The 18031-nt window shown below is 42.4% G+C and overlaps 1 protein-coding gene across 1 annotated transcript; it reads right to left on the bottom strand.

Annotated features, from left to right (window-relative positions):
- Positions 1–4080: 4080 nt before the first annotated feature.
- LOC142165021 (uncharacterized) lies at positions 4081–5085 on the bottom strand. Its single transcript, XM_075223668.1, has 2 exons — positions 4641–5085; positions 4081–4550 (listed from the first exon to the last, which is right to left on the bottom strand). The coding sequence occupies exons 1-2, from the start codon at positions 5083–5085 to the stop codon at positions 4081–4083; spliced, it is 915 nt and encodes a 304-aa protein (XP_075079769.1).
- Positions 5086–18031: the final 12946 nt, after the last annotated feature.

Genomic DNA, 18031 nt, shown 5'->3' with positions numbered 1-18031 from the left:
CTTGGCGAGATAGTCCGCCAAGGCTTGCCCTTTGATTGCTTTCTGGGTTACGTAAATAATGTCGAATTCACTTAGCAGGATTTGCCACTTAGCAAGCTTGCCAGTGGGCATGGGCTTCTGGAAGATATACTTCAGAGGGTCCATTCTGGATATGAGATAAGTAGTGTAAGCACATAAGTAATGCCTCAACTTCTGCGCGACCCAAATCAGAGCACAGCAAGCGCGTTCTAAAAGAGAATACCGGGCCTCGTACGGTATGAACTTCTTACTGAGATAGTAGATAGCTTGCTCATTTCTCCCTGTTTCATCATGTTGCCCCAAAACACAACCAAATGCTCCATCCAACACTGCGAGATAGAGCAAGAGGTGTCTCCCTGGTTCAGGCGGAACCAAGATTGGCGGCGTAGACAAGTATTCCTTGATTCTGTCAAAAGCCTTTTGACATTCATCGGTTCATTTGGTGGCGGCATCCTTCTTCAGCATTTTGAAGATGGGTTCGCAAATGACAGTAGACTGAGCTATGAATCGGCTGATATAGTTGAGTCTTCCCAGGAAACTCATCACGTCCTTCTTGTTATTTGGTGGCGGCAATTCTTGGATAGCTTTGACCTTTGATGGATCCAATTCTATTCCTCGACGACTCACGATGAAACCCAATAATTTTCCAGCAGGAACCCCGAATGCACACTTGGCAGGATTCAGTTTCAAATTGTACCTTCTCAACCTGTTGAAGAACTTTTGCAAGTCTTCCATATGATCTGCAGCTTTCCTGGATTTGATGATGATGTCATCCACATACACCTCGATCTCTTTGTGTATCATGTCGTGAAAGATGGTAGTCATGGATCTCATATAGGTAGCACCAGCATTTTTCAATCCAAACGGCATCATTCTATAACAGTACATCCCCCATGGCGTGATAAACGTTATTTTTTCTGCATCTTCTTCATCCATCAATATCTGATGGTACCCAGCAAAACAATCAACGAATGACTGCAGTTCATGCTTGGCGCAGTTGTCGATCAAGATGTGTATATTCGGCAAAGGAAAGTTGTCTTTGGGACTGGCCCGGTTGAGATCCCGGTAGTCGACACAGACTCTAACCTTCCCATCCTTCTTTGGTACCGGCACGATATTGGCTAACCATGTCAGATATTCTACCACCCTGAGAACCCTGGCTTTGACTTGCTTAGTAACCTCTTCTTTAATCTTCAAAGTCATGTCTGGCTTGAACTTCCTGAGCTTCTGCTTTACCGGCGGACATGTAGGATCTGTTGGCAACTTGTGAGCTACGATGGATGTGCTGAGGCCAGTCATATCGTCATAAGACCATGCAAAGATATCCTTATACTCTTTTAGGAACTCTGTGTACTCTTTCTTTTCTGATGGCGACAAATGTGCACTGATACGTGTTTCCTTTACATTCTCAGTATCACCCAAATTAACGACTTTGGTCTCATCTAGATTAGACTTAGGTCTATTCTCAAAGTTTTTGACCTCTCTGACAACCTCTTCTAGTATATCATCCTCTTCTGAATCTATATCCGTTTGTTGCATTGCCTCGTTGCAAGTCACAGTTGTTGGTTCATCATCAAGATATGTAAGAGTAACGCTGTGTAAAACAAAGTAAATGATAGAGAAAAGTAATAAGAGTGCAATATATAATGAATTTGAAATGTTTTGATTGAAATTCATAATCGTTCGAGACATCAGAGCTCTTTTGGAAAGTAAAGACAATGTAGAAAGGAAAAAGCAACTAAGAAAATAAAGATGCGATGCATGATGCTCGTTCAGCCTTGCTACCCTGAAGATGTACGGGCACTGGTGGTCCTGACCGACCAATTGGTGAGGCATTCCCCTTGGTTCACGGCTTCAATGGAAGCGCCTTCCTCCTCGAAGATAACACAACAATCCATATCATCTTCCAGAGACAGGTTCTTTATTGCTGCTAGTGCCTCGTCTTCCTCTGATCCGTACAAGTGTCGGATGGCTGAACAGTCTGCTCCAACTGAGGTATAGGGTGCTCTAGCGGATAGTATGGTCCGCGCCATAGAGGTGACCAGTGGTTGAACTCCTCCCAAGTGTACTCATACCCTAGGCCAAAAGTGGTACCGTGCTTCTTCAGCTGGATAGGTTTGGTGATACCTTGTAGGTTCTTGCCAAGTCCTTTTCCGGGTTCATACCCGCTCCAATTCAGGATGCTTTCGATCTTGCTATCCCACCACTTGTCTTTGTCTATAGCATTGACCCGCTCGATGTGGTGGTACGTTTCTCCTCCTATCCTTTTTCTGCCTCCGATCATTGGAATGGTTTGGCGACTGTATATAGGGTTGCTACCGTCGCCATGAATGATTACTTCCTGATGATTCCATTCAAATTTTATAGCTTGATGCAAAGTTGATGCTACAGCCCCAGCGGCGTGGAACCAGGGTCGTCCTAGCAACAAATTATAGGATGCTGGTACGTCAATGACTTGGAACTCGACATCAAACCAGGTGGGTCCCATCTGTAGGCATAGGCTAATTTCTCCAATGGTGGACCTCTGAGATCCATCAAAAGCTTTGACACTGATAGCCCCGTCTTTGACCTCGTGCAATCCCTTACCTAATGTCCTGAGAGTTATCAATGGACAAATGTTGAGGTTGGATCCCCCGTCGACTAAAATCCTGCTGATAAAGTGATCCTCGCATTGCGCAGTGATGTGCAATGCTTTGTTGTGACCAAGACCTTCTGGTGGTAATTCATCCTCGTGGAAGGTGATCTTGTGGCTTTCCAGTACTTGCCCCACCATGTTTTCCATTTCGCCTCCTGTTATGTTGCTGGGAATATAAGCTTCACTCAGTATTTTCATTAAGGCATTTTTATGTGCCTCAGAGCTTTGCAGAAGAGCCAGAATAGAAATCTGTGCTGGCGTTTTGTTCAGTTTCTCGACGACTGAGTACTCTTTGGCCTGTACCTTTCTCCAAAGGTCATCGGGTCCGGTTTCAACAACCCTCCCGGAGGCTTGCTTGCTGGACTCAGCCAAGTGCTCCGGGGTATATACCCTGCCTGTCCTAGTCATGCCCTGTGCGGCAATTGCTTCCCCGGTATATGTCTTTCCTTTCCTTCTAGCCTCAGCGGTGTAATCCCAAGGTATAACATTTGTCTTGAACGGGGTCACGTCTGTCATGGAGACCGGAATAGGCACCTTAGGAGGTAACACAGTAACTTCGACAGGTGGAGGCACCTTTGGAATTCCGAACTCAACCTCAATCCGTTTTGGCGCCTTTGCGGAAGGTGCTTCAAACTCGAGCAGTACGGACACATTTACCACATCGCCTTTAGAGGGCTGAATCTGAACAACAATGGGATTGAGAGTAACTGCTGGCTTCTTAGGTTCGTCTCCTTCAACTATCAAACCGATTAACCCCTCGGGGTCCCAATCATCTTCAATCTCGATCATATGGATGTCTCCACCCTTGTGGTCAGTCAGGGGGTTGTTGCGGACATTAGGAGTGGGCTTATTTGCTATAATGATCTTATTGTCAATCAGGTTCTGAATCTTGTCTTTCAACGAGCGACACTCGTCGATGGTATGGCCCTTCATCCCGGAATGGTATGCGCAAGTCTTGTTTGGGTTGATCCATTGGGAAGGATTTTCTGGAGTTACGGCTGGAATAGGGGTAACGTAACCTGCTGCTTTGAGTTTTTCATAGAGTTGGTCAATTGGCTCAACGATGGCTGTATATTGCCTGGGAGGTCTGCGGTCAAAATTTGGTCTAGGTCTAGGGAAATTTTGGCGAGTGGGAGGTGATTGGTAGTGAGAGAGTTGGGCATTATAGGTTTGGTAAACAGGTGCAGGTTGAGAGTATCTGGGTAAAGTGGATTGATATAAGGGAGGTGGAGATGATTGGTAAACGGGTGGTGGAATTTGGTAGGTGGGTGATGGTGCTTGGTAGTTTAGGGAAGGTTGGTATGTGAGTGGGGTTGAGGGGTATGATTGGTATTTCATAGGGGAATTGTTTCTTTGCACAGCCATCACGGAATTCACGTCCTTTTTCTTTGACGTGCCACCAGACTGTAAAGCCTTGTTGGTGGCCTTCAATGCTTATTAGTGACCATACCATTCTTGATACCTTTTTCGATCCTTTCTCCCAATTTGATGATGTCGGAGAACTTTTGACCCTCTATCAACATCAGCCTCTCGTAGTATTTCGGGTCCCGAGCCCGGACAAAGAACCTATTCATCTGCTCTTCTTCCAAGGCTGGCCTGACCTTAGCGGCTTCTGTCCTCCAACGAGTAACATACTCGCGAAAGGTCTCTGTGGGTTTCTTCTTCAGATTTTGGATATAAAACACATCTAGTGCGTTCTCAATATTGAACCTGAACCGGTCCATGAAATCGGACGCCATATTCACCCAACTTATCCATTTCTTCGCATCTTGGCTAATATACCACGATAATGTGTCACCCTTCAGAATCCTCATGAACAGCTTCATGCGGATCTTCTCGTCCCTTCCGACTCCTACCAGCTTATCACAATACATTCTGAGATGGACCCTGGGATCACCTGTACCGTTGAACATTTCGAACTTGGGAGGTTTATACCCCTCTGGGAGTTCGACATCTGGCTGAACACAAAGATCTTCATAGTTCAAACCTTCTACACCTTTGCTATCTTCGACACCCTGGACCCGGCTGGTTAACCTCTTGAGCTCAGCAGCTAAATTTTGAATGAGGGAGTCTTTGCTGTCTGATTCAGGTGTATCTGAGATAGGCTGGGCATAGTGGGGTACAGTGTCCACAAAGATGGGAGCGTTCTGGTCGTTTGTGTTGTTTTGGGGTTCAGGAATGAGCAATGGAGTATTGTTGCAGGTGTTGCAGGCTTGGGTATGAGCGGGTTGTGCTGGTGGTGGTGTAGTATGGTTCTGGTTGTTGGCATCAGCAGCGACAAGACTGATTAACAGACTTGCCAGGTTTCGAACTTGTTCCAATTCTTCTTGAAATCTCAGCAAAGTTTGCTCAAGATGAGCAGCAGTTTCCTTAGTGATTGAAGCGTTCTGAGAGGTTTCCTCGATTTCCTTTCTAGCACTGGTATCTCCCATTTTGCCTTTGTTCCTATTTCTGGTAGGACGCGGAGGAGGAGGAGGTAGAGGGCCCTTGGATCTTGTTGAGTATGCTGATGGTGCCAGAATGCACGAACTAACCTTTAGGGAGGGGAATAAAATTAAAGAAAAACAAAAAATGTAACAAGTTAGTGCGGGTTGTGAGAAGAAAATGTTGCAATATTTAAACACATTGTGCAAGAGTATAAATCGCGTCCTAATTTGGGTGCCTCATTGTGCCTGAGGTAGGCCTAGCGACAAATTAACTTGGAGAACTTATAATTCTAAATGCCTCATTTTATTGATAAAAAATAAAATGACTCCAAAGCGACGCTAAATAATGGAAAATAAAATGTCACTAGTGGCCAACGGCCTTATTACATCATTAGAAGCAAAATAAAAGACTCCTAACTACTTGGTTCCAGACGGACCTTCCCCAGATCCGGTATTCTTGCCTCCCTCGTACAGCTGCACCAGCTCACGCAGTCCCAGCAGCAAGTAAGCTCGGGCCAGGTGCCCACCTTCATTACCCTCAGCATTCTGACAATCGTCGATCCTCTTCATAAATTTACCTTCCAATTCCACTAAGCCTCATTCCAGATACCCCAGCCGGTTGTTGGCGTTGACAGCCATATCCTTCCACTCGTTGATCAGATTCTCGCGGGCTTCCTGTATTTCCCGGTGCTCGTTCTCACATTCTCGCATCCTTTTGTGCAGTTGATTGTAGTTAACCTTTGCTATAGTCTTTTCATCAATAAGCCTATGACCATGGACAAACCCTGGGTGACCCAAACCAATGTGATCATCCTCCAACCAACCCAAATAGTGCGGCACACATCCGGCATGATACCTGTCTGGTTCGAGGGATTCCCTTCCCAAAACAAGCTTGCAGTGCCACATGTGCTGAGCTTGACACCTGTGTGGGCTATCATCATCCTGAAAGTCGGCTCTGAAGTGACTCATCTTGTCGACCCTTGGTATGATTTGTTTCCTCCCTGCTTGTCTCATAGCTCGAAGAGGGACATAAGGGTAAGTTCCTCTCAAGTCAATGAGTATAAGGAACGGTGCATCCCGAGATCGAACAATAAATTCCCCGGTTGGGAACCACTCATACATCCATTGTACATGCTCTTCTTTCAGATTCTCAAGCAGCTCTACCCATCCACTGGCGTCTTCTGGATGAGCAAACATATTGGGCATAAAGTTCATTTGCTTTGGGTGATGAAAAGCTATATGGTCATCCCAATCCCCGCGTATGATTTCCTGACTGTAGTCGCATTTCTGAAGGTGTTCTATGAGCCAAAGTTGAAGTAACAAGTTGCACCCTTCAAAGTGCGGAGCTCCTTGTTGACACTTTTCCAAAGCCCGGTATATTTCAGCAACAATCATGGGTACTATGCTGAAAGTTTGTCCATCAATACCCTCCATTAAAGTCTTGGTCACCATGGCTAGTCTGGTGTGGATCCTAGCCTTCTTCATAGGGAAAATTATCATGCCCAAAAATCAAAACATGAACATAAAGACCCTTCTATGTATGTGTCCCAAAGAAGTGAGGGCAAACTCGTCCATGTAGGTGCGATAGGACTTGCTGTGGTCATATCTATCGTACAAGAAGTCAAATGGTATGTAGGAGTCCTTCAAGCAAGAGAGGTCGGGATTTTTCTTGAGTCCCATCATCTTAAGAAAGCCTCTACTTTTACGGTTTTCCGGCATAAGCAAACTCGGAGTCTCCTAGGGGATACCAGCTAGGCCCCCTATCTCTTCTAGCAAAGGGGTCATTTCCAAGTCTCCGAAGCGGAACACTGATCGATCATTATCCCAAAACAAAGTAGCAGCCTCAATGATCTTGTTGTTGGGCTGGATTTCCAAAAGTGAGGGCAAATTCCCTAAGTATTTGTGGACGAGTGTATGCTCACTGGAGTGAAGATCTCCCCACTAATTCAGCAGCCTTGGATGAATGTTGGATACCATACCGAATCTGGGGACCTCGTGCCTCATTTTCTGCAAAACAAAGTGTTACACCCTTAACCCCACCAGACTCGACTATTTGAATCAATAATTAGCAAAAGGCATTTAGTTCTCTAAATAAATGCACATAACGTGGAGGTGTCCGTTTGGGTTTCAGGAAACCCGATGGACTTTGGTTTAGGCTATCTTAAGGAGTCATTATGTGGACAACATAACTGACTCGGCTAGGGTTGATCATGATGCATGAACAGTTTCAAAGGAACATGGTTTCTACTTTTGAAGTGCTAGACAAGGTACCCTTGAGCGGACAACTCAAGAGGGAAAGGCGCGGAACCGTCGACTACACCGTTGATCGACTGGTTTTACCGCAAATATGCCTTTGCCACATTTAGGGGGTTTATAATATCGGAAGGGCGCAACCACTCATTATAAGCGTTGCTATAGGATTTGTTTTGGCACGAGTGGAATATGATGTTGAGGAATGCAGTTATAATAATGAGACAAATTGCATGTATTTTCACGTTCATAAAGTAAAGATTACAATAAATGCTCAGTAATTACAACATAATTGAAATAATAAGGCAGTAAAAGAAAAAATTAAAACGAAAGAAAAACATGAAGAGCCAAGTTAGTATTTTGATGAAATAATTAAAGACAGAAGGTAAATGCAATTAAGAAAGCAATAAAGTCACAAAAGCACGTAATGGTAAAAGCCTTAAAGGATTCCCCAACAGAGTCGCCATGCTGTCGACGCCCCCTTTTTCCCTCCTAAAAGAAGGCGAAATCGGGTTTACGACATTATAGGCAAAACAACTCTTATTCCCTTTTGAGGAATCGGGTTATGGAATTTGAAGAGTCGCCACCTAATGATTATAGTGCATTAGGACACTTTTAGAGAAAAGAAGAAGATTTTTTGGAAGAAAACCAGAGTTCGGGTAAGGGCTTGAGATTATCTCGAGGGGAAGGTGTTAGGCACCCCTCAAGATCCACTAGTGTGGTTCCCGGCCGTACTTAGTTGTGACTTTAAGAAGAGTAGAAGTGACAGTCAATGTTTGCACATAAGGAATACAAATAAGTTGAAAGTTTTGAAAGAAAAGAGAGAAAAAGACATAAGTGGTTTTGGAAAGAAAAGATTGATTGAAGAAAACATTACTTCTAACAATACATCACATCGTATAAATAAAGAAAAAGATCCTAGGTTTAAATACAATATGGATCACCTTGGTGCAATACCCAACAATCATTCTCACACGAGATATTAGTGCACCGGTCATCATATCCATATTCTACCCTTCCCACCCCGTTAAGGTGTTAAAGCGCGCATAGTCTCGTTTACTTATTGCATGCTAATACCCGTCCCGACTTATCAATCTCGGGGTATTAGGACTTCTAATCCTAAGAGGGAAGAAAGGGATGGGGCCTTTATGGAGTTTAAAGGATAAAATTCTAGTTTCGACATTCAAAAAACAAATATCAAATAAAGGAATGAGTAAACAAGCAAACAAGGCTCAAATAAACCCCTAAAATCAGACAACACTTAGTTTAACATGTCTTAGCATATACTGATTTGGTCTTAAGTTAAAAATTAAGCGGCGAGCGGACTGGTTCAACACATATATTTAGACAGAAAGTCTGCATTAGCAGCCCGGATCCAATTGTCAGAAATTGCAGTATTTAAGCGAGTAAAAAAACACTGTTTTCAGAAAGGACCTAACGCAGAATAGTTTAAGACAGAAGGTTGAAAATTTGCAGAGGCTCAGAGGTGACTTGAAAATCAGCAGAATTGTTTAAGTGAAACTACCGTAGAGTGATGAAGAAAAGTTTACGAAAGTGAATAACCTTAAAGGAATAGTGAGTTAAAGGCTGTTTTGAAATAGTAGCTTCATGAGATGAATAAATTCAGGCAGAGGTATAAAGGAACCGTTTCAGAAAAAAAGAAAGATGCATGTTTAGAAAATTTAAGAGCATTGCAGATTTGTAAGAGTTTCAAAAGCAAACAGATTTGGAAGAGTTTTTGTTGATAAAGTTGAAGCCAATTGACAGATTATTCCTACTTAAACACATTAGGCGAGTTTGAGCTCCTATAGGCATGGTATCTACGTGACTGAATTTTTAAGGCTTGTTACTTTTATTAAACCGGTAAAGGAATGAGTATTTGATTACCCTACAGTTAGCCTAGCGTTTATGCATTTCCTATAGTCATGATTTCTATATGCAATTGGTTACATGAATATTAGGGCCTATAGGCAGGATTTCTAATGATTTGCAATACGACTGAACATGAAATCTTATAGACATGATCTCTAAATGATTGAATGAAAGGAATGCAAAAGCCTATAAACATGATCTCTAGGTGATTGAATGAAAGGAATGCAAAGACTATAGACATGATTTCTAGGTGATTTATACGTTTAACCTATACGCATGATATCTAAGTGATTAAACAACAATATTGATCCTATAGGCATGGTATCTACCCTTTAACATATACAAGTAAATATAAACCCCCTCCCACACCCTTTTACTAATACTTCCCAAGTTCTTTTTTTACAAAAATGTTTCAGAACCAGAAGAAAGAAATGAAAATAATTAAAATACATCACAGCCTACAGCTAGATCCGAGCAGCCTAATTCAATCTTAATATCCAATAACATGTGTTCCACCAAATCCAGATTCCAGAATCCAAGGCCTTCTCTTGTTCAGAGTGTTTCAAAGTTCCAGGGAGCCTCCAGGAGCCCCAGGCAATACTTACACTCTGAAGAGTAAATATTGTAACAGAATAGTGCAAGTGTGGAATTACCAGCCCTTAGGCATCCAAGTTCAGAGGGAACTCTAGGGTCCCTAAGCATGGCTTACCATAGGGAGGCAGAACTTAAAGAACTAAGAATGAGTGTAGAATGAGGTGATTAGAGGAAATCAAAGCAAAGGGTGGTCATACCCAGCCATGGGTAAGACTGGCACACCCCTAATCCTTTACTTAATTGAAGCAAATAAAATAGCAGACTTTCAGAAGTCAGGCAGGGGTCTGGGTGGTGATTAGGACACTACCAAACCCTAGTCAAGGCTCAACACATAAAAGGGGTTAAGGGAATGGGACTGGTTTGAGTGAAAGGTTCAAGAGAACCTGGTCCTAAGTCAAGGGTAGCAATAGGCTGCTACCTTAACTTAAAACATACTCACATACAGGGGATTAAAGGGAAGGGGATCACATGAAAGCATTCATATAAACATCAAGAAAAGCATAATAGAACTTAAAGATGCAGGAGCATGAGGCATGACAGACTAATGTATAGCCATTTAGTACCAGAAAACATGTAGTTGAGAGGTCATGTAGAAGGGAGAAGTAAACACATAGTTTTAGAGGACAATACTTAAATTGTGGAGACCTACCAGTTGCAAGTTCCAAACAACAGAATAAATAGAGCAGTGAAACAGCCAGAAATCCTTTAGCAAACACTTGAGGAAAGCAAAGAGATTCCAAAGTCTAGCCTTGGCTTTCAGCCGGCTAGTCAGAACAATAGCACAAGTAGTAGTAAAGAAGAGAGAGCTTTGAGTGTGTGTGTGTTTTGAACTCAGTTGTTCGTGTGTTTAAAGAAAAAAGAGCAGGGTATTTATAGTTTAAAAACCAGGAAAGTAAGCAAGGCAAAGAATAATTCAGTATCAATTAGAATCAATCAGGAGAAGGGGATTCCTTTAATTAAGGAGTCCAAATTTGAACGGTAAAAGGGCAGAGTTTTATTTAAGGAAAGAAAATCAAGTAACACATTGGGCAATGAAGGGTAAATACATAAGGGAAGTTTAAAATACACGGTTAGGTAAATAAGGTAAGAAGTAAATCAACTAGTACATAGTAAATCAAGGAATCAAGGATTCGAAATCAATAATGAACCAAGTCAGAAAAAGGTCCAAATTAGACAAAGAAAGAATCAAACAAGCTCACATAATGGTAGTCTGAAATCAATCCCCAAAATTAGGGTTATTTCGAGAGGGAAAGGTCTGACTATAAAGAGTGCATAGCTTTAAACATGTGAGGCTGGAATTAAACAAACAGAGTGGTCATGCAATCAAGAGTAGAAGAACATAGCTAGAAGAGAGTGTCAGATAGCATGAGAGAAATCAGAAGGTCTTGCAAAGCTTAGCAGGAATCAGAGAACATGAGACGAACTTAGAAATTAGGGTTTTTGAAATCAAACTAGTTTAGACACAGGAAGCAAAACAATCGCACACAAGTGTTTTGAAAACCCCCAAAATCTAGGGTTTCCTCCATAGATTAAATGTAAAGACGAAAGCGTAGAAAATCAGGCAAAGTAAACTCATAAAATCCAAGGAACATAAACATTTCATGGAATCATAATGAAAGAAAACACCGTAAAGGAAATCACTAGCAAACCCTAGGAGGAAATACAGTAAAAGAAAAATACATAGACACCATAGTGAAAACACTTAGGAGTTACAGCAAAGCAAAATATGGTAAGAAATCACAGTAGAACAAGTAAAAATCAAGGAAACCCTAGGTTCGAGAAGACGAACAGTTTTGAAAGAAAAAACTTGAAATGATGTAAGAAATACTTTAAAAACCTCAGAAATAGCACGGATCTATATTTCAGAGAAACCCTAGAAAATGAGAAAGGCCTGGAAAAGGGGTTGGTTCGAGTCGAGATGGACTCATAAGGCTAAGACACGCCGGAGATGAGCCGGAGATGGCCGGAGATGGTGAAGGGAGCTCATCGGAGAGGCGAGAAGGTGAAAGGTTCCAGAGAGAGTGATAGATAGAGATATAGAGACGACTGAGTGAATGAGAGGGGATTGGGGGGTCGTTAGGTTAAAAGAGGAAAGGGCAAACGAGGGCCGTTGATTAAAACAATCAATGGCCACGATTTTAAAATAGGATCCGGGCGGGTTCGTTTAATTGGGTCTGGGTCGGGTAGAAATGAAATTGGGTTGGGAATTGGGGGGTTAGAATTAGGCTCAAAAAGAGGCTAAAATTGAAATGGTCGTTTTTCCCTTTTGAATTTATAAAAATAGTAAAAGATATTAAAAATCAAATTAAAAATATTGTGTTGATAAAAAATATGTAGATATTAATTTAAAAATATTAGAATTGATTTTGTAATAAAAATTGCTTTTAAATCTAGAAGTAGGCTAAAATTGCAATTTCGTGCAATTTTAGTTTAAAAATACCAAATGGACTTGTAAAATTATGCAAAAATCACGTAAATTATATTTGGACATAAATGTGAGAGTGAAATAAATTATTCACCAAAATGCCAAATTTTGGGAATAATTAATGGATTTTATAGTGCACAATAGGCCATAAATTGGTCTTAAAAATTATTAAAAATGCTAAAATCTTTTGGGGTGCTCATATATGCACACATATGATATTTTGAAAGTGTTTTGAGTATATAAAAAAATACATAGGGAAAAATTGGGTATCAACAGTAATAACGCTTGACTGCATCTGAATTGATCGGTTTTGGCCAAACTTCTCCGTCCATTTTTGCGAGTATGAGGGCTCCTCCTGTCAGAACACGGTGAACCATGTATAGACCCTGCCAGTTGGGAGAGAACTTTCCTTTGGCTTCATCTTAATACGGGAAAATTTTCTTTAGCACCAGTTGCCCCGATGCGAATTGTCTCGGCTTGACTCTTTTGTTGAAGGCTCTGGATATTCTGTTCTGATAAAATTGACCATGGAAAACTGCATTCATTCTTTTTCCATCTATAAGGGCTAGTTGCACATAACGAATTTTTACCCACTCTATGTCGTTGAGCTCAACTTCCTGCATGATCCTTAGGGAGGGAATTTCTACCTCAGCGGGAATGACTACCTCTATACCGTAAACCAGCATATAGGGGGTTGCCCAGGTTGATGTGAGGACAGTGATATGATACCCTAATAAGGCAAATGATAACTTCCCATGCCACTGCTTATGTTTATCTATCATTTTGCTCAATATCTTCTTGATATTCTTGTTGGCGGCTTCTACAACTCCATTCATCTACGGCCTATATGCTGTGGAATTCTTGTGTTTGATCTTGAAGGTTTCACACATAGCTTTCATCAAGTCGTTGTAGAGGTTGGAGCCATTATCAGTAATGACTGACTCTGGAATTCCGAATCGACAAACAATGTGGTCGCGGACAAAGTCTGCCACGACTTTCTTGGTTACTGCTCTGTAAGATGCTGCTTCGACCCATTTGGTGAAATAGTCGATTGCTACTAGGATAAATCTATGTCCATTGGAAGCGATAGGTTTGATTGGTCCAATAACATCCATCCCCCAGGCGGCGAATGGCCATGGTGAGCTTGTTGCATTAAGCTCACTTGGAGGTACCTTTATCATGTCTGCATGTATCTGGCAGCGGTGGCATTTCCGGACATACTGGATGCAGTCCGTTTCCATAGTCATCCAAAAGTAACCAGCTCGGAGTATCTCTTTTGCTAATACGAAACCGTTCATATGTGGACCGCAGGTCCCAACGTGAATTTCCTCTAGTAGCCTGGATGCTTCCTTTGTGTACACACCTTAGTAATCCCAAATTAAGAGTCCTCATATATAGGATTCCTCCACTGTGAAAGAAATTATTACACAACCTCCGAAGTGTGCGTTTCTGAGTAGGACTTTCAAGTTCTGGGTATTCTCCTTTTGCCAAATATTCCTTGATGTCATGAAACCAAGGATTTTCGTCTGCTTCCTCTTCAACATGGGCACAATAACCTGGCTGATCATGGATCTTTACTGGAATGGGATCAATAAAGTTTTTGTCTGGATGTTGTATCATAGATTACAGGGTGGCCAATGCATCAGTGAACTCATTCTGGATTCTGGGAACATGCTATAACTCCGTCTTCGTGAACATTTTCCTCAATTCCTGTACATGATGCAGATACGGGAGTATCTTGGAGTTCTTGGTTGCCTATTCTTCATGCACATGATGTATGAGTAGGTCCGAATCTCCAATCACTAGCAACTCTTGAATGTTCATGTCAATGGCCATCTTGAGCCCTAAGATGCAGGCTTTGTACTCGGCCATGCTGTTGGTGCAGGGGAACCTGAGTTTGGCAGACACCGGATAATGCTGACAGGTTTCTGATACTAGGATGGCTCCTATGCCAACTCCTTTGAAGTTTGCTGCTTCATCGAGAAACATACTCCAGCCATCATAGGATTCTGCAATGTCTTCTCCTATGAATGACACCTCTTCATCAGGAAAATATATTTTCAGGGATTCGTATTCTTCATCCACGAGATTCTCCTCAAGGTGATCTGCTAGTAACTGTCCTTTGATTGCTTTCTGAGTCACTAGACAATGTCAAATTCACTCAATAGGATTTGCCACTTGGCTAGCTTGTCAGTAGGCATGGGCTTCTGGAAGATGTACTTCAAAGGATCCATCCTTGATATGAGATATGTGGTATAGGCACAGAAATAATGCCTCAGTTTCTGAGCTACCTAGGTCAAATCACAACAGGTGCGCTCTAAGAGAGAATACCGGGCCTCGTATGGGGTGAACTTCTTACTGAGGTAATAGATAGCCTGCTCATTCCTTCCCGTTTCATCATGCTACCCCAGAACGCAACCGAAAGCTCCATCCAATACTGCAAGGTAGAGTAATAAGGATCTACCGGGCTCAGGCGGGACCAATACTGGTGGTGTTAACAAGTACTTCTTGATTCTGTCGAAGGCTTTTTGGAAGTCATCGGTCCATTTGGTGGCGGCGTCCTTCTTCAAAATCTTAAAGATTGGCTCACAAATAACTGTGGATTGTGCTATGAACCGACTAATATAGTTAAGTCTTCCTAAGAAACTCATCACATCCTTCTTGTTCTTTGGCTGTGGTAGTTCTTGGATGGCTTTGAATTTTGATGGATCCAGTTCTATTTCTCGGCGACTCACAATAAACCCAAGCAAATTTCCAGCAGGAACCTTAAATGCGCTCTTCGTGGGATTCCGTTTCAGGTTGTACCTTCGCAATATATTGAAGAACTTCCTCAAATCTTCCATATGATTAGTGGCCTTCTTGGACTTGATGATGACATCATCTACATACACCTCAATATCCTTGTGTATCATATCATGGAAAATAGCAGTCATGTCCATCATGTAGGTGGCCCCTGCATTCTTTAACCCAAATGGCATCATCTTGTAATAGTACATTCTCCATGGCATAATTAAAGCCATTTTCTCAGCATCTTCTTCATCCATCTAGATCTGATGATAACCATCGAAACAATCTACAAATGGCTACAACTCATGTTTGGCGCAATTGTCAATCAGGATGTGTATATTCGGCAAAGGGAAGTCATCTTTTGGACTGGCCCAGTTGAGATCCCAGTAGTCGACACAGACTCTGACCTTCCTATCCTTCTTTGGCACTGGAACGATGTTGGCTAACCATGTCGGGTATTCTACTACCCTGAGAACCTTAGCTTTGACTTGCTTAGTGACTTCTTCATTGAATTTCAAACTTATATCAGGCTTGAACTTTCTGAGCTTTTGCTTTACCGGCGAACATGTCGGATTAGTTGGCAGTTTGTGAGCCACAATAGACGTACTTAGACCAATCATGTCATCATACGACCAGGCGAATATGTCCTCGTATTCCCTTAGAAATTCTGTGTATTCCTTCTTTTCTGACGGCGATAAGTGAACATTGATTCGCATTTCTCTGACGTTCTCTGCATCTCCCAAGTTAACAATTTCTGTCTTGTCTAGGTTGGACTTAGGTCTGTTCTCAAAGTTCTCAACTTCTTTGACAACCTCCTCTGGTATGTCATCTTCCTCTGAATCAATGTCTATTTGTTGCGTTGCCTCATTGCATGTCACAGTCATTAGTTCATCAAGATAAGTAATAGTAATGATGTATAAGTAAAGTAATGAGAGAAAAATAATAATGAGTGTTGATTCATAATAAAAGTCAAAATGCTTTGATAAATTGCATAATCGTTTTGAACATTGGAGATCTTATTGCGGGAATCAAAATGCGAAAGGAAAATCATTTAGTAAATAAAACAGTGCATGATGATTGTTTTAGCCTTGCTACCCCGAGGCTCGTCGGGCTCTCGTTGTCCTGATGGTCTAGTTATTGAGGCGTGCCCCTTTGATTATGACCTGTATGGAAGGGCCTTCCTCCCCCTCCTCCTCGAGAACGACACAACAGTCCATGTCATTATCTTCTAAGAACAAATTCTTTACTGCTGCAAGTGCTTCATCTTCTTCTGACCTATAAATAATGCCAGTCTGCTGGAAAGTCTGCTCCAAATATGGTATTGGCTACTATAGCAGATAGTAAGGACTATGCCATGGTGGCGACCAGTTGTTGAATTCTTCCCAGGTGTATTCATATCCTAAACCGAAAGTGGTGCCATGCTTCTTTAGTTTTATGGGCTTAACGATTCCTTGGAGGTTCTTTCCGAGTCCCTTGCCAGGTTCTTACCTACTCCAATTCAGTATACTCTCGATCGTGTTATCCCACCACTTTTCATTGTTAACAACATTTACCCGTTCAATGTGATGGTAACTCTCTCCGCCTAGCTTCCTTCTCCCTTCGATTGCCGGAATGGTCTGACGACTGTATATAGGGTTGCTCCCATCATCGTGAATGATCACCTCTTAATGATTCCATTCGAATATTACTGCCTGACGTAGTGCCACTGCTACAGCCCCAGCGACATGGATCCATGGCCGACCCAACAACAGATTGTAAGATGCTGGCACATCTATCACCTGGAAATCAACGTCGAACCATGTTGGCCCCATTTGCAAGCATAGACTAATCTCCCCAATGGTGGACCTTTGAGAACCATCGAAAGCTTTCACATTGATGGCTCCGTCCTTTATCTCGTGCAGTCCCTTACCCAACTTCTTGAGGGTTACCAGTGGATAAATGTTGAGACTGGAACCCCCGTCGATCAGGATCCCGGTGATGAAGTAGTCCTCGCATTGCATAGTGATGTGTAGTGCTTTGTTGTGTCCCAACCCTTCAGGTGGTAGCTCGTCCTCATGAAAAGTGATCCTATGGCTCTCCAAAAATTGTCCTACCATGTTAGCCATTTCTCTGTCAGTGATGTTGCTTGGTACGTATGCTTCACTTAGTACCTTTAGAAGAGCATTTTTGTGTGCCTCGAAGTTTTGTAGTAAAGCAAGAATAGAGATTTGCGCCGGTATTTTGTTCAACTAGTCGATGATCGAGTATTCCTCGGCTTGTATCTTTCTCTAAAGATCGTTTGGACCTGTCTCAATAATGGGTGGCCAGTTGGAGGCCTGCTAGGTTGACTCGGCTAGGTGTTCAGGGGTATAAACCCTACCAGTTCTCAGCATACCCTATGCGGCAATAGTCTCCTCGAACCTGACCTTGCCTTTCCTCCTTGCCTCGGCTGTATAGTCCCAGGGTACAGCCTTTGTATGGAATGGTGTCATGGCCGACATCAGCACTAGGATCGGCGTGGCTATCCTTACTCCGAACGGAGCATGTGCATTGGGCAGCAAGACTGCAACTTCCAACGATGTGGGTGCATTTGCTGGAGACATGAATTCAACCTTAATTGGCGCTGGTGTCTTTTGGATGACATTGCTTCAAATTCAAGTGGCACAGAAATATTTACCTCAGCATCCGTAGATGGCTGAATCTGGACTATGATCGGATTAAGAGTAACTATTGGCTTCTTTGGGTCATCTCCTTCCGCGATCAACCCGATTGATCCCTCGGGATCCCAATCATCCTCTATTTCAATCATGTGAACGCCTTCACCATTATGGTTTGGAAGGGGGTTATTGTGGACATTCAGAGCGGGTTCTTTTACCACAATAATCTTGTTATCGATCAAAGACTGGATCTTATCTTTCAAAGAACGACATTCATCGATGGTGTGCCCCTTCATGCCGGAGTGGTAGGCATAGGATTTTTTTAGGTTAACCCACTGGGAAGGGTTCTCAGAGATTGCAGGAGGGATGAGGGTAACATAACTAGTAG

The sequence above is a fragment of the Nicotiana tabacum genome, chromosome 10 (genome assembly GCF_000715075.1).
Source record: "Nicotiana tabacum cultivar K326 chromosome 10, ASM71507v2, whole genome shotgun sequence".
Taxonomy (NCBI): Eukaryota; Viridiplantae; Streptophyta; class Magnoliopsida; order Solanales; family Solanaceae; genus Nicotiana; species Nicotiana tabacum.
The sequence above is the reverse complement of the archived record's forward strand: the minus strand, read 5'-3'. Positions and strand labels throughout refer to the sequence as shown.

What these genes read in the sequence shown, in the direction of transcription:
- LOC142165021 (XM_075223668.1), bottom strand. Translation starts at nt 5,085, where the DNA reads ATGGGAGATACCAGTGCTAGAAAGGAAATCGAGGAAACCTCTCAGAAC. An exon ending in AGATAGCAAAGGTGTAGAAG is followed by an intron (nt 4,551 to 4,640) that starts GTTTGAACTATG and finishes TCAACGGTACAG; the next exon opens with GTGATCCCAGGGTCCATCTC.